At 38.9% G+C, this 26,618-nt stretch overlaps 1 protein-coding gene across 1 annotated transcript in view; it reads left to right on the forward strand.

Moving 5' to 3' along the window:
- TRDN (triadin) overlaps positions 1–26,618 on the forward strand; it is a gene marked incomplete in the record, with an annotated part of 278,678 nt that overhangs the window by 154,980 nt on the left and 97,080 nt on the right. Inside the window, 6 exon segments of the mRNA XM_034765753.1 lie at positions 8,244–8,288; positions 15,289–15,342; positions 16,967–17,002; positions 20,333–20,365; positions 20,469–20,516; positions 21,669–21,695. Of these exon segments, the coding sequence (XP_034621644.1) occupies positions 8,244–8,288; positions 15,289–15,342; positions 16,967–17,002; positions 20,333–20,365; positions 20,469–20,516; positions 21,669–21,695 (243 nt within the window).

A 26,618-nucleotide genomic window follows, 5' to 3' on the forward strand; every position in this document is an offset into this window, starting at 1 on the left:
AAAGTATCTTAGGCCCAAATTTCAAAGGTATTAATGCATCTACAGATGCAGATTGGGATTTGCAAAAGCATCTAAAATGGTTATGCATATGACTCCCATTGATTTTCAATGAGACTTATCTCCAAAGTGCCTATGTAACTTTTGACATGAGCACGTAGGCTCCTAAGTCACTGTTGAAAATTTTATCCCGACTGTCTAATGAATGGGTGGGAGAGATAGCTCACTGGTTTGAGCATTGGCCTGCTAAACCCAGGGTTGTGAGTTCAATTCTGGAGGGGGCCATTTAGGGTTCTGGGGCAAAAAATCTGTCAGGGATGGTACTTGTCCTGCTATGAAGGCAAGGGACTGGACTCAACTCAATGACCTTTCAAGGTCCCTTCCAGTTCTATGAGATAGGTATATCTCCATATAATAATAATGGGTTCTGAGGGTAGAAATTGTGATATCATTTATGTGAGAAGCTACTCAATTCAAGGGCCTCTGCCTCTTCCCCTCCACCCCCTAGCTCACTTACTCACTTTGCAGTAACAACTGGCTCAGCATATGGCTGCTTCTCCATTGCAGTTGGTATTGTGGAAATAAAGCTTCTCTAAAAAAGGAAGGTGGTTGCTCTCTGGTAGCGTGAGCTGCCTCTCAGTGACTGATTGATTGGCTGGTTTTAGTCAGTTCAGCAGAGGAAGAACTTTTAATCTGCTCTCCTAATGGAGCAGTGGCCTACCTGTTGTTGAACCTTGCAAGAGCAACTGAACCTTTTATCAAGATGACAGTATTGTTCTGTCACCCTTTAAGCATTGCTTATTTTAGCTATGTATAGTTAATTTCTTTAATCCTTTCTTGTAAATTAATCCCTGAACATGCAGAGGTGGGAGGGAGGGGAAAGGACAAACAGGGTGATGCACATAGCGCTTTTGTTTCCGCAGCTGAATCTCTTGTGGGATGATTTGGTTCCCATCAAGTCAAATTCAAAACAAAATAAGTGCTCTTGGGCTCAGTGTTCATCATTTCAGACAAGAACCAGGAATGCCAAGGCTTTAAGAATAAATGGAAGATTGAGATGGGCTGGATTTGAAATACCCAGGCACTATTTGATAATTGGGGAATCTGCCCAAACAAAGCATAGTACAGTTGTTTTAGAATGACATGACAGTGTCTGAGTCAGTCTGTTTTGAAGCTACATTATCATTCTTTTAAAAACCCCTTTGGGAATGGCAAACTGGGAATGAACAAGCCTGGAGTTAGTACAAACTGAATGTAATGACTATGCAGGTAACTATATACTCACTTTGCCTCTTGCCCTTCAAAAGTGTTGAGTGAGTTACCGGCACTTTCTTACCAGCTGGTTGGCCTATCTTTAATTAATTATTCTAATCTGATTGCTTCTACACTGTTTGTGTTGGTCTGTAGATTAATGCAATGCTTATTTGTCTAGTCACATTCAGAAATAACAGGATTAGTTGTATATGCCTATGACTCAAGCAATGCAAAGTTGATATTTTTATGAAGGGAAACAATATTGTTCCCTCAAAATAACATGCACTTCTGAATCACCAGGACTGATATTTAAAATAATTACTCTATGCTAAACATCAATGCATATCAGCCAAGTTAAAATGGTACATTAGTCAGTGTTATATATTTTCTGCTGCCATTGTATGGAAAAACTGCAGACCTGACCCAATTGAAGACAGTGGGAGTATTTCCATTGACTTCAGAGGTCTTTGGATCAGACTCCATATGAAATCCTTAACTTTTTCCATGAAATTTTTTTCTCATTCCTAAAATTTGTCCTTGACTATGTCATTTTCCCTGAAAGTTCCTATGACAATACAAAGATGATCATTCAGCAGTTCTTGATTATTTTAGAATACTGTACCATAAGTGACACATTGAATGACTTCTGGGTTCTAGGTTTTTTTTATTGAATTTCAAATTTGATACATTGTACAGTAAAAGCTTTGTTATCCGGAATGTTGGGGGGATGGGGTTTGCCAGTCAGTCAAAAATTCTGGTTAACTAAGAGTTATTTAACCAATGGAGGGAGGGAGTTTGGGTGCGGGAGGGGACTCAAGGCTGGGGTTGATGGGGTGTGGAGCATGGGCTCTGGGAGGGAGTTTGGGTGCAGGAGTGGGCTCAGGCAAGGGGTTGGGGTGCAAGAGGGGTTTCAGGATGCCAGATCCGGGTGGCGCTCACCTCGGGTGGCTCTCCGCAAATGGCGACATGTCCCTGCTGCTCCTAGGCAGAGGCACGGCCAGGTGGCTCTGCATGCTGCCTCTGCCCATAGGCGCTGCCCCCGCATCTCCCATTGGCCACAATCCCCAGCCAATGGGAGCTGTGGAGCCAGCGCTCAGGGTGGGGCGGGGTGGGAGCAGCGCACGGAGCCCCCGTGGCCATTCCTCCACCTAGGAGCAGCAGGGACATGTTGCCGCTTGCAGGGAGCCGCCTGGATCCAGCACCCCAAAATGCCAGTTTCTTGAGCTTTCCAGTTGATAAAGTGTTGGATAACACAGCTTTTACTGTTCAACAAATGGCATTAACAATATTCCATTACACAATACAACAGTGAAGAATATGTTTGTGTGTGTGTATGTATATATATATGTATGTGTGTATGTGTGTGTGTTTCTATAGGTGTATATATGTGTTTGTATGTATAGGTGTGTATGTATGTATATTAAAATCACTCTTAAGGCAGACTAAGAATTTCCATAGATTTCATGACCAGCTACAATTGCCATTCTTAACTCAACTACATTTAAATCGATATTTAAAAAAAAATCAGGTAAGAATACATAAAAGAAATTATCATTATTAAAATCCATACCATGCCAGAAGTAATTACATTGTGTTTTTATTAAAGGTTTAACATTTTAAAGTGTAATTACTAGCATGAGCACATACAGTACAATCACTTCACATATCTCTTGGTATATACCCATTCAGTACCTGTAATAATTTTTCAAGCCACTGATAGATACACAATATATGAAACATCCATACTCAACATAGCTCCTTTTACCTTCTTCACAGACAAAAAGATAAGGTGAGTGTTGGTAAATCCCATAGGTCTGAGTTGATAGGATGCTCTTGTTACTTCTTGAGACCTTGTACAAAATGCTGGTAAGAGTCCACTTACATGAGTAGGGTAGGCTCATTTTCTAGGCCCTTGACCTCAGAAAACTGCCTTAAATCTTTTATTAGTCCATAACAAGCACTTCCTCAGTCTAGTCCTGTTTATCATGCATCCAGCTACACTGCAGAATTTCCTGGCTGTCTTTCTCCTCGAGAGGTTCATAGAGGTCATGGTTGCTGTTGGAAACAAATGGGACATAATCTAGACCTCTTAGTTATGATTGTGTAACTTTTTAATAAAATGTACCTAATGGCCATTCTTACTCTGGTTTTTAATATGCAGTGTCAGCTTTGTGGCTTTGTTATACATAACTCAGAGAGAAATATGATTAAATGATTAGGATAATAGAATGGGCAGATGTTCTTGAGAGGAAGAGCCATACATAGTCATGGTTACAAATGCATTGATTTTTATCTTGATTGCAGTAGGTTCTGTGTGAAGTTGCTTCCTTGTAGATTTTTGCTGCACTTTTTAGGGTGTAATTAGAGTACTGTATGTCACCTATAAAGATGGGTGGATGGACATTGCATTATTCAGATTTTCCTTTTCAGACAGAGTGAGAATGCTGACTATGTACATGTTCAGAAATACAACTAAAATGTACATCTGAGCAAACTTCAGCTTAAAGTCTTTATATATCTATATATATCTGACCCTACAGCAAAGGGAAGTAAGGGAAATGTAGTAAAGAGTATTTAAAGGGACATCATGCACAACTTGCAGCACAGAGTAAACAGTCTGATTTTTCATGCTCAAAGCATTTATGTCAGTTTCATGAGGCAGTTTGGAATATAATTTTTATTTCAGGCCCCTTTTCTGTAATGGCTTCAGCCATTTTTAAGTTTGCACCAGACTTTATTAATTCCCCATAAGTTTTTACAGCCAAAGTTTCACCACAAAACTGCTGAACCAATTGCAAATATATAATTTGGAATGTATTTGTGCTGAGCTTGCTCAAAAGAAATATGGATTCCCTCCTTCTTAGGAGAATTCACAAATTCTCCAATGTTTGAAAATATAGGGCCTGTTGTAAATATCTCAGTTGAAGTCTATTGACATCAGTGGAACCATGACAATTTATAGCATAGATGATCTGGCCTGTGGTGATTTATTTTAAAGAGTAGTGTTGTTATCTACACCAGTAACTCCCAAACTTCATTGGTTCACATACCATCACCTTAAAAAAATTGTTGCAAAATGAATGGCTAGACCATATAGCTCACATAACACCGCTAGTACATATGGGAACCCCTGATCACACATCTTACAAAATACCTTTTCTTCCTTCCCCCCAACTGACTGTAGCCTGTGTAAATATATGTAGTTCTGATGCCTGTATGATTGTAATCTCATAATGAAACCCTTAATCTATTGTTAACATCCCTAATGGCCACAGATGGCCGTGGAACATGCTGTTAGTGGGAGAAGCTGATCTCATTTTAATAATTCTTAAGTGGAAAAGAATTAAGCATTAAAGAAAATGAAAACATGAGTCACTGGTATATTTTCAACTGGACATTCCCAAAGTTCACCTATACATGTAGGTGAATCACCTGCCTGATCATTTCTCTCTCTTACTTGTTTTACACTTGACTCGTATGGTGGAACTTTTTTGAATTCTCACGGGGCATCTGCTTTCTTTGAAGTAGCATTTACTGTAGATTGGATGCATTCATAAACATTTCACTCTGCTTCCGTTTGAAGTGTTCTACAGGCTTAAGGCTATTATCCTCCTCTGGCATGGTGCTGATCAGGACAGACAGGCTTCATGCTTGTTCATTAAAATGTAGAGCTCATTTACAAGTGGTAACTGAAAAGATGGTTCAAGATGGCTTAGAATTTCAGCCACTCAAATCCTCTGATTCATTGAAGTCTTTATTTATTGTATTTAAAACTCCTGTTGAATGCTGCTCAGCTGATAATTATTGTAGTAGCTAAAGACAGAAAAAACTATACAGTTATCTAGCCCATCCCCATTAGGTTATTTAGTCCATTTCCCTTTGTTCCCAGTGGATTGACCCCATGGTGGGCACTGATATAGACCTGAAATTCAGGCCCTCAGAGAATGTGTTGCCATTCTTAATCAACAAGAACAGCCAGTAAGATTGGAGAGGTATTTGCAGTTGTTTCGAGTCAGGGAATTATTATTGTTGGTGATGTATTAAGACATCTCAGACAGATATGCTCCCTGCCCCAACAACTTGCAATCGAAATGTTTAGATCAGTGATGTGCTGTCAAAATGTTATCAAGGCTCCATCAAAAAAATTCCACCTTCGTCAATGATGAATGTGATATTCCCTGGTTAACGTACTACCCCACAATCCTAAACCACCACCCCCCACATTAATTATATTCTCTTTCTTTCCCAGAAATCCTATCAGCTCCATACATCCCCACACTAGCAAGTCTTTCCCCTGCCACACAGTCTAATACTTCCTGACCAGTCATGGTGTAACCTCACTGAAGCCCCTCTAGAGCCCTCCTCTATCAGTTTCATCACAGCAGTAGCACTGGTCCAAGTAAGTTATCCAGGAGTTCTAGGCAGTGGGTGGTTAGTCACTTAGATCCCCTTTAGTTTACTGGATTGGTAGGTGAAGGAGAAGAAGTGCAGACTTACTCCAAATTGAAGCTCTTTAAACTCTGGGCTAGGGCTATGTAGGCAGTCACTGACAGGGAGAAAGGCAGGTTCCAGTGTCTTTGGGACTTAACTCAGTGAAGCAGCAGCTTGGCCCTTGCCTTCTCCTTGTGTGTTGTTAGAATGACTAATGGAGTGGGAGGGGACTGTTAGGACTATCTGGTACATTCCTTATGCACACCTAGAGGCACTTGTAAGGAGGCTGTTTCCCTTGCTGCTCCATGAGAAAGAAGTGAACAGGCAGCTCCGGCCTTAGTAAAACAATATTTTGCTGCTTCCTCTCCAAATCTCTACCCATGATTGTCACATGATTATACAGACGGTTGGGGGAGGGTTAGCAAAATTAATCTGTGAAATATACCGGAAACCTAATTGTTTTACTTAAAAATTGTTTGTGCTGGAAGAAGACAGGGAATGTTTGTTTAATCAGAATGAAATATACACTCATTCATAACTTCATATTGCTCAACTGTCTATGGTGTCTTACTCTTCTACCATACTAATTCACATTAGCAAGCAAATATCCCCACTCAACTAATTGTTTATAAAATCTGGTACATCTGCTAGCGTGACAGCAGACTATACGGAGATTGGTCTCTCAGTGACTTTAATTATGTTTTTTGTTCTGATGATGGAAATTCTCACACATCAGATGCCACCTGCCACCTCCTCTATTTCCACTCCTTTGAACCCTTGCTATGGGTAGCAAATGGGACTTTAATTGCTATCAATACAAGACACATTGGCTTAAAAGTCCTGTTGCTGTGTCAAATGTGCAAGGCCCAAGTCAAATGCTGTTCTCAATTTCATTTTGGTCAATAATAGCATGGTCAGTAGTTCCTCTTCTGCTGATCAAGAACCATTCTGAATGTAAAATACTGAAAAAAACATCTAATGACTACTTTCAGTATGCAGCTTTCTGATATCTGACATTTCTGTTCATCTTTTCTCTCAGTCTTGCTCTTTACGAAAAAAGCTAATTAGAAGCTAAAGTAAGAAGAAATTATAAGATATACAAACAGCTGCTTCCATCTGAGGCAAGATTTGCAAATTTCTGTGTGGCTTGGACAGAAGGAAGGGTTCTTATTTGGCTTACCTGTTAGAGCTTCTGCTCATGTTGTATGAGACCTTTGGTTCTGCTGTGTTTCTGTACAAGACCCATACACAGCATAGTACAGCCAGAGGAACTGGTTAAGTCCACGCTAGCATCTGGCCACCAGCTAAGTGAGAGATAAGATATATGATTAGTGTTCATCTGGGTTTACAATGGGAAGCATCTACTTCGGTAACTTTTTATCTTAAATTTTTGGCAATGTGAATCAAGAGTCCTGTTGAAGCATCTAAAGATTATAGTGGGTCCTGCTGCTTTAAGTCCAACCTAGTTAGCGGATCACAATATATGTCCTATACTTCGGCGTCCTTATACTCTGTCATTGGATTGACGTGATATGTGGTCAGCATATCATCTATCATATAGAGGTAGAATTCAGACAATATGGTTACCCACAGATGCTGAGACTAGTCTATGTTTGTAACCTCTAGGTTAAATTATAGTAATGTTTTGTTTTATGGCCTTCCCAAGAAAAGGTTGCATTATCTCCAGTCTATAAAACGATGCCTCCAGAAATAGAATTGACTCCAGGTGGACTTGACATGTCAGTGCAGCATTAGCATTACAACTGCAGTATATTACCTTTCCACTGAGTTGAAGTTGAAAGCTGCTTTGCTTTGGGGATCTTTTTACTCCTTGATATACATGCCTAGTTCCCATTGCAGTTTGAATCTATAAGTCTGTTAATTTCATAGAGCATCCTCCTGGGAGAAGATAATCAACAATTTGAAACCTATGTATTTATCTGAATTGCTGCCTGTGTATACATATACAGATTGTTCAGCATATCTGAAGTCGACCTGTAAGCTATTCTAAAATATACATTATGCTAAAAATCTATGGAGAAGCTGTGTAATGTTATCATGAACTCTGAATGTAGAATTCATTCCAAGAATTCATTCAGACCAAGGTTTAAAATATTTAGTCAATTAACTTAAGCTCAAACTTACCATACTCTGAAAGAGAATATTGGGACATTCTTGTATACTGGTTTATTATAAACCTCCTAGGGATACAGTAGCATGAAAGGCATTATATAAGCTTAAGGTTTTTTTATCACACTGTGTGTAGTTTAGCTGTTATTTGCAGCTACTGTGTACTTCTAGTTTACTTCAAAAGAATGTTGATCGAGGCCTTAGGAAAAGCTCGAGCTACCCATACTAGAAAGGGGTAAAAGAATAAAGCACTGCTTAGCTGTTTCACTGAGATACACATATGCTAGCTGCCAGATGCTTATTTCTAGTTTGAATTCAAAATTGATCCCTTTAGCCAGTACAGATAAGAATAAAGCCAGATCATATTTGTTAAAATATTTGTTTTTTTTTTTACATAAAATGTGTTTAACCGTACTTTAATTCTTTTCAAGAGTCAGTAAAAGAAAAGTCTTCACTTCCACCTATAAAGAAAGAAGGTAAGTTGTCGCCTTACTCTACAATATGCTGGTATATTGCTAACCCATACTGGAATATGTCTGCCTTTAAATATTCACTAATAACTACTGTAAAATTACAGTGGAGATGTTTCACAAGCCTCCAAAGCTGACAAGCGATTCTGTTAGTAGTGGTTTATTGATTGTAAAAGTTTTAAGGGGTCTTTATAGGAAAGGCTATGGCCAAGATTGTTGGAAGTAACTAGGGATTTTGGGTGCCTTTTAGGCACCCAAAATCCCTATTTGGGTGACTCAAAAGAAGGGGCCGGGTTACCAAAGGTGTCCTCAGCACTTTCTGATAAAGGCCCTTTTAAGGTATGTCAAGTTGGGCACCAAAAAATGAAAAAGCACCAATTACTTTTGAAAACCTTGCTCTATATTTTAACTGCTGCACAAAATTCTACCACGATTTCCACTTTATTACTTAAGGTAAAGTATCAGTGGACCATCTTTTTTGAAAATAATCATTTTTAAAAGAAACAAAAACTATTTTCATTATTGCTGGAGATCAATAAGTCTCTACAGCTAACGTCAAAGACAGTTTGCTTATTGCTAAGTCTCTCTGCTGGTCAAGGAATGTCCAATAGGCATCTAGAACAGTATTCCTACTCTGTGGCAGCCTATTGGCCATGGTTCCTGATCCTATTATATGGCTTTCAGGAAGCATACTCAACCATTTTATGATATGTGCATGCCTTTCCTTCTGATGTAAGGAACACACATTTATAAGGAAAGATTTAAAGGGACCAAATGTGAAAGTTCTCTAAATAGCTCTTTCTGGGATGATAGGCAAAGAGATCCAGTAAAGGAGAGGAATATAGAATAACACCTATACATCACCTAGTACTGATGGGGAGAAGGATAAGCTATTTTTTTCTATGCACACCTGAAAGAGAATCAGTCAGCCAGGGAAGATCAGCAAAAAAGTCTATTAGGAAAAAATGGCAATTAGGTTTGTGAGGGCCAGAAATAATGAAAGGCTATTTTCCCCCTGCAACAAAATACTGTCATGATCAGGGCTGACAACATCTCCATCAATAGGTTGTGCTGTATCTTTATTTTAGTGTTATACTGTTGTCCTGTTTTGATATTGCGTGTTGTCTGGATACAGGGATGGAAGGGTTAGGAGGAAGTTAAGTCCTGCTCCTGTGTGCTGGAATTGTTACTTGCTGCGTCCCAATAAATGTTTTGATTTCTATAAGTGAATATTACAATACTGTGAAAGCTAATTCCTGGACACATTAAAGAGAGTGAGAAAACTCTCATTTACTTCAATTGCACCAGGATTTTACCTGATTTATTAGTCATCTGTTTTCCATTCTCCTTAAGAGTTTCAGAGTCCATTCATCCTGACATTTGTGGTCATATAGGAGAATTATACTTGCTTAAGAAACAATTGAGACAAGCTTTCCAAAAAATGGATTCCTAAAGGGAAGTCACAAAATAGATATTTAAGCACCTGAATAAGTGACCTGATTTTCACAACTGCTGAGTGCTTTCAGAAACTTCTGTGGGAACTGTAGGGTGTTCAGCACTTTGCAAAATTAGGCCACTTAGTTAGGACTGGCATTTTCAGGAGTTAGGTTCCTAGGGTAAAATTTTCAAAAGCAGCTATGTAATTTAGAAGCCTAAATCCCTTTTGAGAATTTTGCCTCCAACTCACGTTAACTTTCAAAATCCCAACCCAAGTGCCTGCATATGGATTTAGGAGTGTAACTTTAAGCTACCTGGTTTGAAAATCTTGGCTTCAGTATTGCTTCTATATTGCTATATGTTGTTAAAATCAGCCATCGTGAATTTTTCTGCTCTTAAAAATAAGAACAAATTGTGACATTTTCTGAATGGAAAAACAATTTAGATATTAGCTTAAATTTTACTATTTGTTACATACTTAAGATGAGGGGAAAAACACATTAATGCCTTTAACCGTAACGTGCTGCTCTAAAATATATTAAGGAATGTTGGCCTAGTAAATGATGACTTATATGGAAAAAATGAAAGAGAGAGCTTGGAGGTTTACTTAGATCGCGTCTGTTGTTGTAAATGATGCTTCCAGTTTGTTTATTTTTTTATAACTTATAGCAATGGCAGATTATTATGATAAATGATTCATATCACTGCAATATACACCTTTTAACATTTCCATATCTGGCAACTGCTAGGCACTTCTTAAAGGCTTCAGTAGACCCCTTAGCTAGATAACATGGCTGTAAGCTGCTTCATGATTAATTTCATCTAAATGTGGTAATTATCATGCTTTGAAGTAATGCCTGCAAAACACGTTTTCAGAGAAAGTTAGTGGAAGCAGAGGATTAACCCAGAAACATTTTGGTTCAGAGCAGCATATCACCCAAATATAAATGTGTTTCTCCTGGAATTTTTCAGACTTTTTATTAGACTGCTTGGCAGTCATTGATGTTAGCTTATCTCATATCAACCTTCTCATAACAATTGAGACATCAATTTAAACTCAAGCAACTCTGTATTGTTGTTAGTAATGGTCTAGTCCTGTTTTGCAGCTTGAAGTTCACTCTATTTTGATGGCTTTCATGCTGGAATAATATTTCTAGTGTTAGTGTTTAAGGAAGCAATTAATATATAATTTATTTATGTTAAGAATCTAAATACTAGCTCACTCTATTTTCCCATTGTCACTCTAGCAGTTTCTTCATGTTTCATATGTCACAGCTTGGTACCTGTGCCAATTAAAGTAGCAGAGAGGGTATTTAAGTGTTACCAATAAGGTGGCCAATGGGACGTAACTGCCACAGCTGGGTGCCCAAATAAAAATCCTGAAAGCAGGTAGTTAAGTTAATTATAAGCATCAGGCCACCTACCACCAAATACCTCTCTGCCCAGCTCTCTCACACACCATAAAGATCAACCCACAACCCCTCCCCTTTATTCACTCATCATGAATAAAATCTTATCTATGTGCAGAGTTACACCAGTTTAACTAAGGTATGACAAACTTAAGGTTTAGTTAAACTAGTGCAAAAAACTGCGTGGTCAGGCTTATTTTGATTTCGTTTAAGTAAATCAGTAACAGGTTTTACCTACTCTTAAATAGATTCATGTTCTTAAATTAAACCAAAAATAACTGTGTTCATACCACTTTTTGCACTGGTTTAGTTTAAATTTACATCTGACGTTAAACCAGTGCAACTTCCTTGTGAAAAGGGCCCTAAGTAACTCATCTCAATGCACATCCAAACAACTCAACCCCACGGCAGCCACTTCTATTGTAATTATCTGTCTGTCTGTCTGTATTTGTGTGCATATACTATAATTTTAAAAAAATACTTTAAAGGTAAGAAAGAACCTGTCATGTCCAAAGAATCTAAAAGTAAGAATCTCTTACATGATTTGATATTTTTTCCCTATAAAGCTGTTTTAAACATGTTTCAGTGTCCCCAATTAATGGTTATTAAAATTGTTGAAGATGCAAAGAAGAAAGTAGCTTCACCATTTATAATTGAAAAATGACATGTTTAAACTTTAGCTGCCTCCTTCCTTCTAAACCCAGTCACACACTATTTCTAATTCCACGCTCTTCCTTGCGACTGACAGTTTGGCCTCCCCCATTTTTTAAAATCACATGTCTAAAATCGTAGAGGTTTTCACAGGGAAGGAAATGTAAAAAATAATCTCAATTGTAATGTGTTCTCAGTGGCTGTGAGCTTGGTAGAAGAGCTGAGAAGGCTTATGTGCTGATAGGAGAAATGCCCAAGTACTCTCAAATTGCCAAGTAAATGGTGCCTGTTCACAACTTCATAGATCATAACCTTGCATTCCTTGTGTACCTAAAAGTCCCACAGAAAAATTTCTGAGTGCGCAATGATCTCAAAACAATATTTTCAAGAAAACAGCATAGTCAACTCAGTAGCCCAGGAACCTTTATTTCTACATGCTCGTAACCAGTAATGCTCCCCCATAGTTAACACACTTATCATACATCATTATAGAGGTCAGACTTCAAGTGATGAAATTCTTTGTATTGAATGTGTGGTATATTTTTAAAGATTATGGAATATGTTAATCTCTGAAGGATCACCCTTGGCTCAAATGCTACCTATAAGTAAAAATTTCATGGATACCCACGGTTTTGGGGATGCTGACCAGTCTCTTAGATCCATGCCTGATCTTTTCTGGGCTATTTTGAAGGGGTTTCAGCCATCTCTGCAGTAAGATTCTCCCATCTTCCCAGCACCTTATGGAAGTATCTCCACTGGGATTCAAGATCCATGCTTTGAGAAGGGCCTATGGATCATCATCCCACCCAAGCCTGGCATGAAAACTGATCAGATAATATAAACCAAGAGTCCAATCCTACAAATAGCAAGGCATGTGGGTAACGTTACTCATACAAATTAGCCTATTGAATCAATGACATGACTCACTCATTTACAAGAGTAAAACTACTCATGTGCCTATTTGCTGTATTACTTTTTTCACTGTAACGAAATCAGGCCGGAGAGCCGTAAGATAGTGGTGGAAGGGAGGTATATTAGCTCTAGAACGATAAAGGTTCTTTTCCCTATAAGCCGAAAAGAGGTTACCTCAGGTCAACTAGGGACACCTGAGTCCAATTAAGGGCTGCCTGACACCTTTAAAACCCCAACTCCAGTGAGAGAGGAGGAGAGACAAGTTGCTGCAGGCTCAGTGGCGTAGCCAGGGTTGCTGCCAAGGAGGAGCAGCAGAAAAAAAAAGGCTGCCGAGGAGGAGCGGCAGAGAAAAAAGGCCGAAATGCCGCCGAAAGACAGAGCGGTGCATGAACAGGGCCACCGAAAGACGGAGTGGCACTGGAAAAGGCGCCACTTGGGGAAATCTGGGCTCGGGGGAGCAGGCGCTCCCCCTGTTCCCCCCCCCCAGCTACGCTACTGTGCAGGGCTAGTGTCAGCTGGGAGACCCTTATCCAGGGTGGAAGGCTGCTCTCCTCCCTACAAGGGAAGTTACATAACTCACTGCCAGTTTAGGGGGAGGACTGGCACTCTGAGGCCAATAACCAGGCCACATGCCTACTGACGTTGGAACAATTTCTATAGTGAGGATGCTGAGAGCCATTGCACAAAACTGTAAACCCTGGATATGATGGAAATCATTTCAAGCCACGAGATCCAGCAGCCCTAGTTCCAGCACCCTTGCACATGCCCCCATGGAAGAGGTAGGAAAAAGTATCTCCCTTTGTTTTATGTTGTGAATTTGCTTCTTTTTGTTTGGCGGAGGAGTGCTCCTGGGCTGGCCCCAAGGCCTTCCTAGAAAATATTGGGAAATAAACCCCAAGTGGAAAAATAAACACCATCTGGCATGGGAGGCCCTCGCTGCCAGAGGGGGAGGCGCTGAGCCTGGTGAGATGGAGGAGGTGCCTTGCTACAGCACATAGTCCCTCTGACTTGGGAATCAACTTTAGGGGCTTGTCTATACTTACCGCGCTGGTTCGGCGGCAGGCAATCGAACTTCTGGGTTCGATTTATCGCGTCTAGTCTGGACGCGATAAATCAAACTCAGAAGTGCTCCCCGTCGAGTCCGGTAATCCTGCTCGCCGCGAGGAGTACGCGGAGTCGACGGGGGAGCCTGCCTGCCGGGTCTGGACGGCGGTAAGTTCGAACTAAGGTATGTCGACTTCAGCTACGTTATTCACGTAGCTGAAGTTGCGTACCTTAGTTCGATTTGGGGGTTTAGTGTAGACCAAGCCAAAGAGTCATTCCAGAGGCAGCTGCTGGTATGGGATCACTTGGCAGCCAGGCGCCAATGGAGCTGCATTGCCTGAGAATTGGAGGGAGAGCAAAGACGTCATCAGAGCCCATGGGGAGGCCCTATAATTCTAGTGAATCCCGGAGATCTGTAGGGTTTGTGGATTGAACCTCCTCTTCTTTTGCAGGGGTGGGGACCCAGATAGAAATGCTAACAAAACCGTATTACAAGGTCTCCTCCTATAATTCTTAATAAAGGAGGAATGAGTTCCCCAGAGTAATTATAGTGCTCTTCTAGTACTAATTTACTGCATAGTTTCAAATGGATACAAACAAACCAATCCTACACGTGTTAAACTTTATATTTTGTTTTCATTATGTTTTACAAGACATTCTGATGCATCTTTCATGAACTTCTCAATATACTAGAGGGGAAGAACTGGAAATTAAATTTCTGATTTAGCAGTAGTTTTTTTTTCTTTTTAATAACATTGTGACAGATGTGAAGGATTAACTAACATTTTGTTGGCATTCTGTAATTCAGATTATGATTAAAATTAATTATTTCCTTTTGCAATATGAAAATGTGAATTGCAAATCAGAGAATATATATATTGTTTTAGTTGACAAACCAAATTCTGTTAGGAAAACCAGTACACTTTGGCTTATGACTATTTGTTAAATTATCTTGGTTTAGAACAGTCTGTTCTAGCAGTTGCTAAGGATGCAAAGGATTAACTAAACTCTAGTACACCCATTGGACTCAGTATAGTTCTTTTATGCAGAGTTTGAACAAGATTATTGGAACTCCTCTAGAGGTTCCCTTTCCTTTCACAACTTTGAACTATGCTCCATGGGGGGTTCCTTTGCCCCAGCCCAGAGAGAGTTTGTCCGTATGCTATGAGAGGAACAAGACCAGGGGAACTGCAGTTACATGGATTGACTGGCCTTGCTCCTCTGTGTAGAGAGACTCAGCAGCTGCAGGGTCTAATGCAGTAGCAACCAAGCAGTGGCTCCAGGATCACTCTTCAGCGTGGAGAGAAGGAAGCCATTGGCTCATGATAGTAATTGACAGGTTACTCTCAAAAAACATTTTTGATGATTGTTTTCATGCCTTTGAATTAGTGGAGTGTGTCTGGGCACTTCTATTGTTCTGATAATCTCTTTTCTTCATTCTTCACTAAGAAATATACCCAGGGCTATATTTTTCATTTGTAGACTTCCTTTATACTTCTGTATTTTCATGCTATAACACTTCACAGTAATTTATTTAATTTGCTCTCTTTAAGAGACAGCAAAAGCTCCTGCAATCAAACCAGCCACTATAAAAGTAGCAGCACCAGGTAAAGGATAAAGAATAACCTTCTCTCTCTATTTTCAGTGTATTTCACATATTTGTAAAGCTTGTTTATTGCATCATAGCACCATCTACTGGATTATACAAAAGGTCACTGATGTAGTCTGTTTTATCTAAAAGATATTACCGTATGTTGTTGCTGTGACACTATGTATGTGAATTCTCTAAAGAGAACAGGGTATTTTGCATAGGTCAGGTTCCCTAAGACACTAAGATCTAATGGCCTTTGATACCTACTTCAGCAGTGCTCTGAAACTTGCAAAAATATCTTGAGTTTCTCATGGCAGCTACAAAATTGCAAGGATGTATTTTTAGCAGCATTAGAGAAATGGACGGAAGCCTAGAAAGTAGATCTGGATCAGAATATAGGATGTGAAAAGCCAAAGACCAGAGATAGTGAATTCAGGTTTTTGGAGCAATTCATCATAAAATAAAGGCTACTTGAAAAGTTACTTTGAACAATAGGCTCAAAAAGTTGGGCTCCTGAATCCATGTTTAAGCACCTAAAAGTGTAGTCTAATTTTTAAAAAGTGCTCATCACCAACAGTTGCCACAAACAGCAACAGAACTTTTTGACAACCAATCCATTTATTTAGGTGCCTAAATATGAATTTAGGAACCCAAAGTTAGGCACCTAGCTTTTAAAATTTTGGACAAAATTCATATCTGAATTGTCAGAGAATAACACACTTCTCACTCTTTGGGTACAGCAAAGTCAGATACTTTATTCTCTTTAACAGCTGTGTAAAGGAAGAGAGTGCACTAGGACACAGGGTCTCCCCCTCCTAGGCAGGTCTCTTCTCAGGTAAACAATTACAGCAAGCATTTATACCCTTTGATACAGACAATGAAAAGCAACCGCAGCATTTTGTTTAAACATAGGTCATTCTAATATCTTGTTTTTCTCACTAATGTAGACTCTCAGTCTGCATTCCATATTGTTTACACATTATCTACACATTATCTCCACAAGGTTGAAACAACTTCTCACACAGTTCTTTCCCACTCGCCTCACACATCCTCGCTTCTACAAATCTCGCATTATTAGGGTTACAGTTAGCCTGACTCTTGCTAACAAACTCTCATGCATTGCAATCCCCTTCCTGTCAGTTCTTTCTCTGCGTCCACAGAATCCAGGCTGGATGTTAAAAACCCACACATTTTGAATGCTTAGGTTTTATTTCATGCCCATTTCTAAATACTACACCTGGAGTTTGGGGTTTCAGTTTAAATTATTAAAACCTAATAAAACTACCACCAAACCAGGTATTTTTTCAGTATTCGCTTTTTTGAGTTACATTACAACAACAACGACATGCGGATTTTTAAGTGAAAACTGCTAGAAGTATGAAAACCAAAATATTCATTTGAATTTTAACTACTTCACTTTAATTATCTCACCCAATTTGTGAGTGAATACCCACTTCATCAGATGCATGTAATGGAAATTTCCAGAGGCAGGTATAAATATGCAGGCAAGAATCAGTCTGGAGATAACGAGGTTAGTTCAGTAAGGGAGGGTGAGGCCCTCTTCTAGCAGTTGTAGAAATGATTGTTGTCCAAAGCTCAACTGTTGACTGATTATAGCTACATAATTATTTTCTTTTTAGTTTCCAAGACACCAGCAGCAGCTAAAACAGCAGAAGGTAAGAAAAGATATCTTTGCAAGTCATTTTCACCTGTAAAAGGGAAGAAATGTAGCAAATAAACAAAGTTTATGGGACTACAAAATATGCTTTGAAGGGAAAAAATGTTCTTTAAATATCTGAGCGCTAACAAATATGTTCTGCTATAGGAAACTATTAAGAGGTATGGGAAATGCTTAAAAGCATTGATAAAACATGACTACCATTAAATGTTAAGATCTATTTCTTTCTTAAATCATAGGAATAATGTAAGTGTATGTATGAGAGGTACAAATATTTCAAGTATCAGAGGTGTAGCCGTGTTAGTCTGAATCTGTAAAAAGCAACAGAGGGTCCTGTGGGACCTTTGAGACTAACAGAAGTATTGGGAGCATAAGCTTTCGTGGGTAAGAACCTCACTTCTTCAGATGCAAGTAATGGAAATCTCTAGAGGCAGGTATATATCAGTGTGGAGATAACGAGGTTAGTTCAATCAGGGAGGGTGAGGTGCTCTGCTAGTTTCAGTGATTTTTCAGGTCAACCATCAGCAGGTGGCGCTATAGAGCCACCTGTTAAGACTGTATTCTAATCTTACCATTTCTTACCATAACACTTCCAAGAGCTGTCTTTTTTTTTACTCAGTCAACATCGCTACATTTCTTGTGCAGGACCTTATCGCCTTCTTGTGTAGCTACAGCACGCTTGAAGCAGCACATGGAAGAAACTGTGCTGACTGACATATTGAGGGGTGGAGTCAAGGCTCTGCCCAGTCCCTACCTAACTGCTCTTGGGAGGAGGAGTAGGTCTGGGAGGCTATGCAGAGGCTTAGCTCTCCATCCCCTTATGCCTCTGTGGGCAGATGTATGGTGGGCCATGATCTGACTCTGAATAGGAAAGGAAAAAGTAGTGTGTGATCTGTATCATAATGTATACACACAAGGGGGCAGAATTAAGGTTGCAAAGGCAATTTTTTTTTCATCTTCCAAGTTTTGAATGCTTCACTTTAGAACCTTAAAATCTTTAAACATGGGGATTTTTAATTACATGTAAAATGATTTTTCTCAGAGCAATTTAGTTTGCTAATGTGACATACAATTCTTATTCTTCTAACTTATGATAGACTTCTTTAAAAAAATATAATTCAAGACATTTAATCACTTTTGCTAGGATTCTGAAACACTCATCCACTTAGCATGTTATGGCTTATTCTGAAGCAAGGTACCACCATATTCACCCATACTTTAAAATATATTTCAACAAAATCCATTTTTAAAATTAATTTTCAATAATTCCTATTGCGCTATTTCTGATTGTGAAGATATCTATACTAAAATAGAATCTTACCCCTTTATAAATACCACGGATTCTTGCATGCCTGTCCTAGTCTAGCATTTGACATAACTATTCAATACATTGGAAATATTGTTGTGTTACTAATACTGTATTATGACATTCCTTCAAGAACAAGGCAGGGGGAGCATGCTAACTGTTAAACAGAGAAGTCGGGCTTTTATCTTTGCTAGCCACAGTGATGAGAGAACTATATCTAAGCTAAATGATAGTTAATTGGGAGTTTGATTTAAATGACTGCTTTTTATGTGAGAGGCTTTTTAAGCCTAGTAGCTGACAAACTATAAAAGCACTGCAAATATTCACAATTAATTGTTGATTTGTAATGTTTTGGGGGCCAGTTCAGCAAAACACTTAGGAACATGTTTAAGGGCATCACTCTTCGGCAAAGCATTTAAGGATGTGTTAAGTATTTTGCTGAATCGGGGCCATAAGGCATACCTACTGTGTGACTGACGTCTCAGGCAGTGCATCTGCTGTTAATGCTACCTGTGCTGAGCTTGTATTAAATTGAATAAGGAGTTTGCAGAGGAATAAATGGGTCCAATCCTGCACTGTTAAGATCACTAGCAAAATTTCATTTGACTTAAATGTGAGCAGGAGCGGAAACGGGGTCAAAAGTGACGGGGATGCAGTAGATTTTTCTATAAGAAATTACACAATGCACATGTTGAATTTATTATGATTTCTAGTAGCTGATAGATTTTTTTGAGCCAGTTTGTAGCAAATCTCATTTTGTGTGTGTGTGTGTGTTTCCCTTGCTTTGTGACATTATTTAAACTTTACTTTCATCAGTTCATCATACTTCAGTGCTCTTTTAATGTCAAATCCCTTACTTTTATATATTAAGAGTTTAACTTTTGGTTTTAAAGTTGAGCCCAATGACATATGTACCAAACAAGTTCTTTGCAATATACTGTGCAAAATCTATCATCTTCTCTTTCAAGGTGCCCACAAATAATGCACAGCATTTTGCTCTTACATAATTTTTGAATGCCCAAGTTGAGAGCTTTAAATATTCAGAAATAGCTGCTGCTGACATGCTGTATTTTGTTGCACATACTAGAATGCTTCCAGCATTTTTTTGACTGTCAGAGCTGCACACTTCTCCTGATGCTTTTTGTTGGTTTGATAGTGTCCTTCATGTCTTTGCCCTTGCTGAGAAATTCTGTAGGAGTTGTGTGCCCTGCTATGCAGCTACAGAACCCTCTCTGTGTATTTAACCATTAGGAGATCATGTACATGCCCTTTGAATCTAGTGGTCTGGAGCCAATGAACCAAAATATTAAAAAACTAGAATTGATCAGGAATTTTCCAACAAAACCTTTTTTCATAGAAAATGCAGATTCATTGTAACCAAACCTGTTCATGAGAGAGGGTGAGTTTTGATGACCATTAAGCACGGGAACAGGTTATCTAGGCGGGTTGTGGAATCATCATAATTGTTTTTAAGAACAGATTAGACAAGCCTCTATCAAGGATAGTCCTGCCTCTATGCAGAGGGATGGACTAGATGACCTATTGAGGTCTCTTCCAGCCCAACTTTTCTATGATTCAATAACTCTATTTTTAATTAAAGGTTGAAATTGAAACATAATGTTTTGAAATCATCAAAATCTGAAAATAAAAATTGGATGATTGGTTCTCAAATTTTTGAGATTTTGACTTTTCAGCTTGAATCAGATTGGAGAAAAAAATTAATATCTTGAAATTCTCATGGGACAGGAAAACGATTTCCCATCCAGCTCTAATGACAGTCTCTAACCCTTACTGTCCCTCATTTCTTCTCTTTCTGCTGGCCTGAGTGGTAAGCCCTCCTCCTTTCATCACCTAACAATATGACTGTGGAATTATCTTTTAGCTATCCGGTATTAGCATTTAATCTAACTCCATTAGCTCAGCAGTGTCTGATCACGGCACGAAAAGTACGTTTTAGGAGGAGTGTACTTAACAGCATTACCAAAAGTAGAGCCAAAATATTTTTCTTTTTTAATTTTTCAGAATCACCCAAGAAGGAAAAGCTGGTGGAAACTGGTAAATAGCTAACATTTTTTAGTTTTATTTTTCATCTGAGCTACTGAATGTTTTAGTGATAACTCCCACATTGTAATCACCAACCTTTTCTTATTTGTTCCAGCCAAACCACTGAAGAAGGAAATACCTGCAGTAGCTCTAAAAGTACCTGGTAAAACCTGTAAAAGTCTATTTTAGAGTCTCATTTCCTTAATTTAAACTTAAACCTAATTTAACTCAAGTCACCATTAGGGGAAAGGATGGGAACTGCACTGTACTAGAAGAGAACAAATTTGCCAATTTACTCAAATTTATTAGAATGGCTATGGAGCTTGATACCCTAGCCATTCTGTTGTACTTGAGAGCCAACTACATGACGCTAAGAAGGACACCATTATTCTTCTGAATGTTAGATTTTGATTTCAGCTTCCTCACTTTTTTTTCTCCAAGGGAGGAAGGAAGTCTGGCTCTGGGATTCAAATACATTGAGACTGGAAGAAGAAGATACAGTGTATCAGGGTTTTTTCCCCCTCTTCCTTCAAACATCCAAACCAAATTATTTCCTCCAACCAGACTTCATTTAAATAGAGAAGACAAAAAGGCTTTTTGCAGCCAGACTCTCCTCTAGATCCATTTCTCAGATCCGCCAAAACATTTCCTTAACTCTTCTTATAGACCTACTTGATGGCCCATTTTCTAGATGAATCCAGTGTCTCTAGATGAGGTTTCCTGGCAATCTTTCCAATTAGCACAAACACCTGTGTTAGCTAGCCTACTTAGGGAAATATTACCATAGGGTGCGGCATATAAACCCATCCCAGTAGTCAATAAATATTACCATAGGGTGCGGCATGTAAACCCATCCCAGTAGTCAATAAATATGAAGAACTTAATAATGAGGAAATGAGAATTATGATTTTTTGATCAATGATGCTTTAGAAAGAAATATCATCCAATAATTAAATATCAAACACTGGTACGTAAATTAAACTGAATATGTGGTATTTTAAATACTACTTTTGTGTCTAGACTTCATTGTGTTTGTCAGTATTGGAATGCTATTTTTCATCTGCTGCACATAAATTTTTCAGCTGAACTGAGACAAATGCTACTAACCACCAATTAGAGTAAGCCAGTTTTCCATGCGTACCGTACATGCTTGCTGAAATAAATGGAACTTTTCAAGCTCCATATATACTTTACTGGCTAGCCTGGCTTTCTGTAGATTTTAACCATGTACAAAGAGAATATCTTAGCAAGGGACAAATGTTGTTTGTACACATTGTAAAGTTTGTTTCTTAGAATATATTCATTTATTTTACAGTATCTGTGGAAAGTCATAAGGTAAAAGGTAAGTAAGTGCATGTGTTTTTAAAATAAAAATGAAAAAATGTATATTTATATTGTTATTAATACAAAAGTACTGCATCACTGTCATTAGAGATATATAAAGATTTGACTTGATTAGAGCCATATGGATTTTTTTGGAAAGAATAGCAATGTCTCGACTTTCTCCACCTAACAAGCTGCTCCGAGAGCCAGTTGTCTTTTCCCTGAAGACTCCATAGAGTTCCTGGTGGCAGATTCCTCAGTCTTTCAGATTCAGGAGCTATTGCCTACCCAGCCTAAATCCATAAAGGGCTAGATCCACAAAGGGACTTAAGTGCTTAAAGCCCAATGCCTAAGTCCCTTTGTGGATCTAGACCAAGGATCTTAAGGAGGGCAGGAAGTGGCTCCACCCAATTCCTTACATAGACATAGGATATTGTGAAAAGGGAAACACGTCTCTAATTTTCCTGCCCACTTTTTTCATGACCTATTGACTATATGGTTGTTTTCTTTACAGAGCGGGACAAGGTTTTGTACAGAGCGAGAAAGGGGGCATCCTATTTAGCAGCTTTGTCTTCCAATTATTATTGCTATTAACTCTGCATAAATACTGTAGGTAGATGGGTAAAAAGGCTTAGATCCACTGGAGCTTTCTCTCCACTTGAGTGCTCTCCACTGTGAGGACGTGTTGCAGAATCAGACCCTCTGTCAGGAATGTAAAGAAAATCAAAACTGACTGAATTCTCTGTATCAGGCATATTTAAGGTTTCTGGTTCAAAGGGTAAATTCATAATGCTACTATCATTTTGCAGTTAAACAAAACAGAAACTAGACTAATTTAGACATTACTCTCTTTATGCCTCCAACAGCCAAACTAGAGAACCTAATGAAAACAACTATGTTAAATAAAGCCTTTGCATTTGCAACTAGAAAGTTGAAGTGAGAAATAAATGTCATTTTGTAACTATGTGCAATCGAAAAAGCTGTTTTCCTCCTTGATTGGAGCTGTTGAGCAAATCCTTTTTTATACATGATTATTGCTCCTGTGATGCTATACTATATGTCATCTTTGGGAGGTCATTTTTATGTGAATCATGCCAAAATCTTTGGGCCCAGCCCTGCCAGGTTCTGAACGTCTTTAGCACCCATCAGCGTCAATGGGAGTTGAAAGAGTGCAGCATCTGCACCTTTTAGGATTGGACATGAGGTTTTCTTCTGACGACTTTCAGAAAATGTTCTCTTGGGCTCTTTATGAAGTGCTGTAATCACAGCTCATAGAATCATATCATATAGAAATATAGAATCCTAGGACTGGAAGGGACTTCAAGAGGTCATCGAGTTCAGACCCCTGCATATGTCTTTCCTTTTCTTACTGGTTTCTTAATTTGGTTTATATGGAAAGCTGATCAGTTGGCATCCAGAAAGAGCACAGCGTTTGAAATAGCAGAGCTCTTGGTGCAGTATTTTCCTGTTCTGAATAGTGCTCCAAGTCTGGGTACAAAATCCTCCAGTGAACTCTGTGCTGCAAATATAGATAATAACCGTTGGTCTGTTCACAAAAACTGCTTTTAACATTGACTTTGGAGAGGAGGTCTAATGTATGAGTGTCACTGAAACTAGATGATCACAGTCATCATTTCTGGCTTTAAAAATCTATGCATCTATAAATTGTAGCGGAAGACACTTTCTACAGCAGACTCATGGCTCGGTGTGGAAAATATTATTGCCTGATTTTTTTGTATTATGTCGGTCACCAATATTTGTGTCATTTCTGCTATGAAAAGAGAAATCCAGCAATCAAACAGTTTAGTGAGACTCATACAATAGTTTGATTCCAGCCATTGCACTTTTAAGTAGGTCTGAAAAATTAATATCTAGCTTGAGATGTGCATCTACATTGTTGGGTGAAAAAATGCAATCCATACTAATTATTTAGCTTAACTAATTTAAAGCTTTAGTAGGAACATTTTAGGACAATATATTACCATCTTGATCAAGCATAAATCTTAAGTAAAGCAAATATGAGGATAGCATAATCATCAGTTACCGAGTCCGAGGTGCAGGTAGGCTGTTTTTGTCATCAGCAGATCCAGGATGGTCCGAGCTGGTGTAAATGCTACCTTGCTCCACCCCCCTTTATTAAACACATCCTCTATACCTTGTTTCAAAACATTACAAAGGTGAAGGTTATTAAAACTATCTCATCTATAAACGTCTATTCTAAGCATATTTTCATATACACTAATCCGAAATCCTCTTAACTGATACACTTTTACATATCATGTTAAAACTCTAATTCATACCTCCTTAACTATTTTTTTAGCCATTACTATCCTCCTTCTTATTCAATCCAGCTGTATTTTCATTGCTTTCATGTATTCCATTATTTCTTACAACAACTGTCACACCAAAAAAGGTCCTTCACCAAAGGCTCTGAAGTAAAGTAAGCTGCCACGGGATAAGAGGGAAGGTGGTCTCATGGATTGGTAACTGGTTAAAAGATAGGAAACAAAGGGTAGGAATAAATGGTCAGTTTTCAGAATGGAGAGAGGTAAACAGTGGTGTCCCCCAGGGGTCTGTTCTGGGACCAGTCCTATTCAACATATTCATAAATGATCTGGAAAAAGGGGTAAACAGTGAAGTGGCAAAATTTGCAGATGATATAAAATTATGAAAGATAGTTAAGACCCAGGCAGACTGTGAAGAGCTACAAAAGGATCTCCCAAAACTGGGTGACTGGGCACCAAAATGGCAGATGTTATTTAATGTTGATAAATGCAAAGTAATGCACATTGGAAAGCATAATCCCAACTATACATATAAAATGATGTGGTCTAAAGTAGTTGGTACCACTCAAAAAAGAGATCTTGGAGTCATTGTGGATAGTTCTCTGAAAACATCCTCTCAATGTGCAGTGGCAGTCAAAAAAGTGAACAGAATGCTGGGAATAATTAAGAAAGGGATAAATAATAGGACAGAAAATATCATGTTGCTGCTATGTAAATCCAGGGTACACCCACATCTTGAATACTGTGTGCAGATGTGGTCGCCCATCTCAAAAAAGATATATTGTAATTGGAAAAGGTTCAGAAAAGGGCAACAAAAATGATTAGGGGTATGGAAAGGCTTCCCTATGAGGAGAGATTAATAAAACTGGGACTTTTCAACTTGGAAAAGAGATGGCTAAGGGGAGATATGATTGAGGTCTATAAAATCATGACTGGTGTAGAGAAAGTAGATAAGGAAGTGTTATTTACTACTTCTCATAACACAAGAACTAGGGGTCACCAAATGAAATTAATAGGCAGCAGGTTTAAGACAAATAAAAGGAAGTATTTCTTCACACAACGCACAGTCAATCTGTGGAACTCCTTGCCAGAGGATGTTGTGAAGACCAAAAAAGAACTAGATAAATTCATGGAGGATGGGTCCATCAATGGCTATTAGCCAGGATGGGCAGGAATGGTATCCCTAGCCTCTGTTTGCCAGAAGCTGGGAATGAGCAACAGGGGATGGATCACTTGCTGATTATCTGTTCTCTTAATTCCCTCTGGGGCACCTGGCATTGGCCATTGTTGGAAGACCGGATGCTGGGCTGGATGGACCTTTGGTCTGACCCAGTAGAGCCATTCTTATGTTCATACTTATCCACGTCTTCTGGCCTTGGAATTGCTGGTTGGCTAATTCTGTTAGTAAATTTCTATCCTCCCTATTCAGTTTTACTTGTTTTGCCCTGTTATCTATACAGAGCAAGAACCCACCCAGTTGATAAGACACAAATGAACCTTCTAATTTCTTACAAGACACATAGAGAAGTTAGAAAAGTACCCTTTTACATTTTCTTTGTTGTAGTCAGTAAACAATCTATATTAGATTAAATTAGCAAAAATCCACCCTGGGATAACTATACATTTCAGTGGAGTTTCACTTATTAACACCTAGTATGAATTTAATCCTAATTTTGAAACTCCCACATGGTTTGTTTCATAATGAAAAGACTGTAATGATTAAAATATTGCTACTGTTTCCTACACTGCTCAGCAAGACTCAAAAGTGAAATTCTTTTGTACTGTATGGACCAAATCTTTGTATTGTAGGCTGAAGAAGTTACACCTTAAACTAGGACTAAATATGGCCCTTGTCTTTTATATCTATTTATTTGCCAATTGCTGCTCTTCATCTGCTTACTTAGCATCTTCCCATTGTGAAAACAGTTCAGGCTTAGCTTCTGTCAGGATGCAGTTTGGCTACCAAACTCAGTAACTGCTTCCGAAGCCTTAACATTCTGAAGCATGTTCAGTGAGGGGAACAATCATGGTGTGATTACAAGTGGAGTTTTTGTTTTAACTTTCTTCTCCAGTTCCTCTGGACTCTCTCCAGGTCAGGACATTAAGAACAGCCATACTGGGTCAGACCAATGTTAATCTAGCCCAGTATCCTGTCCAGCATGTGGCTGGAGCCAAATGTTTGGGAAGGAATTAATAGACCAGGAGAATTATCGAGTGATCCATTCCCTGTCGTCCAGTCCCAGCTTCTGGAAGTCAGAGGTTTTGTGACTTACGGAGCTGGGGTTGTGTCCCCGACCATTTTGGCAAGTAGCCATTGATGGACCTATCCTCCATGAACTTATCTAATTCTTTGTTGAACCACTTACATTTTTGGCCTTCACAACATCACCCAGCAATGAGATCCACAGGTTAACTGTGCGTTGTGTGAAGAACTTCTTCCTTATGGTTGTAGTAAACCTGCTGCCTATTAACTTCATTGAGTGACTCATAGCTCTTGTATTATGTGAATAGGGTGACCAGACGTCCCGATTTTATCGGGACCGTCCCGATATTTCCTTGTTTGTCCCGCGTCCCGACCGACATGCGGTCGGGACAACCGGACAAACAAGGAAATGCCCCGGAGCCTAGAGCCCGGAAGTACTCGCACCCCCCCCCCC

Source organism: Trachemys scripta, chromosome 3, assembly GCF_013100865.1.
Source record: "Trachemys scripta elegans isolate TJP31775 chromosome 3, CAS_Tse_1.0, whole genome shotgun sequence".
Taxonomy (NCBI): domain Eukaryota; kingdom Metazoa; phylum Chordata; order Testudines; family Emydidae; genus Trachemys; species Trachemys scripta.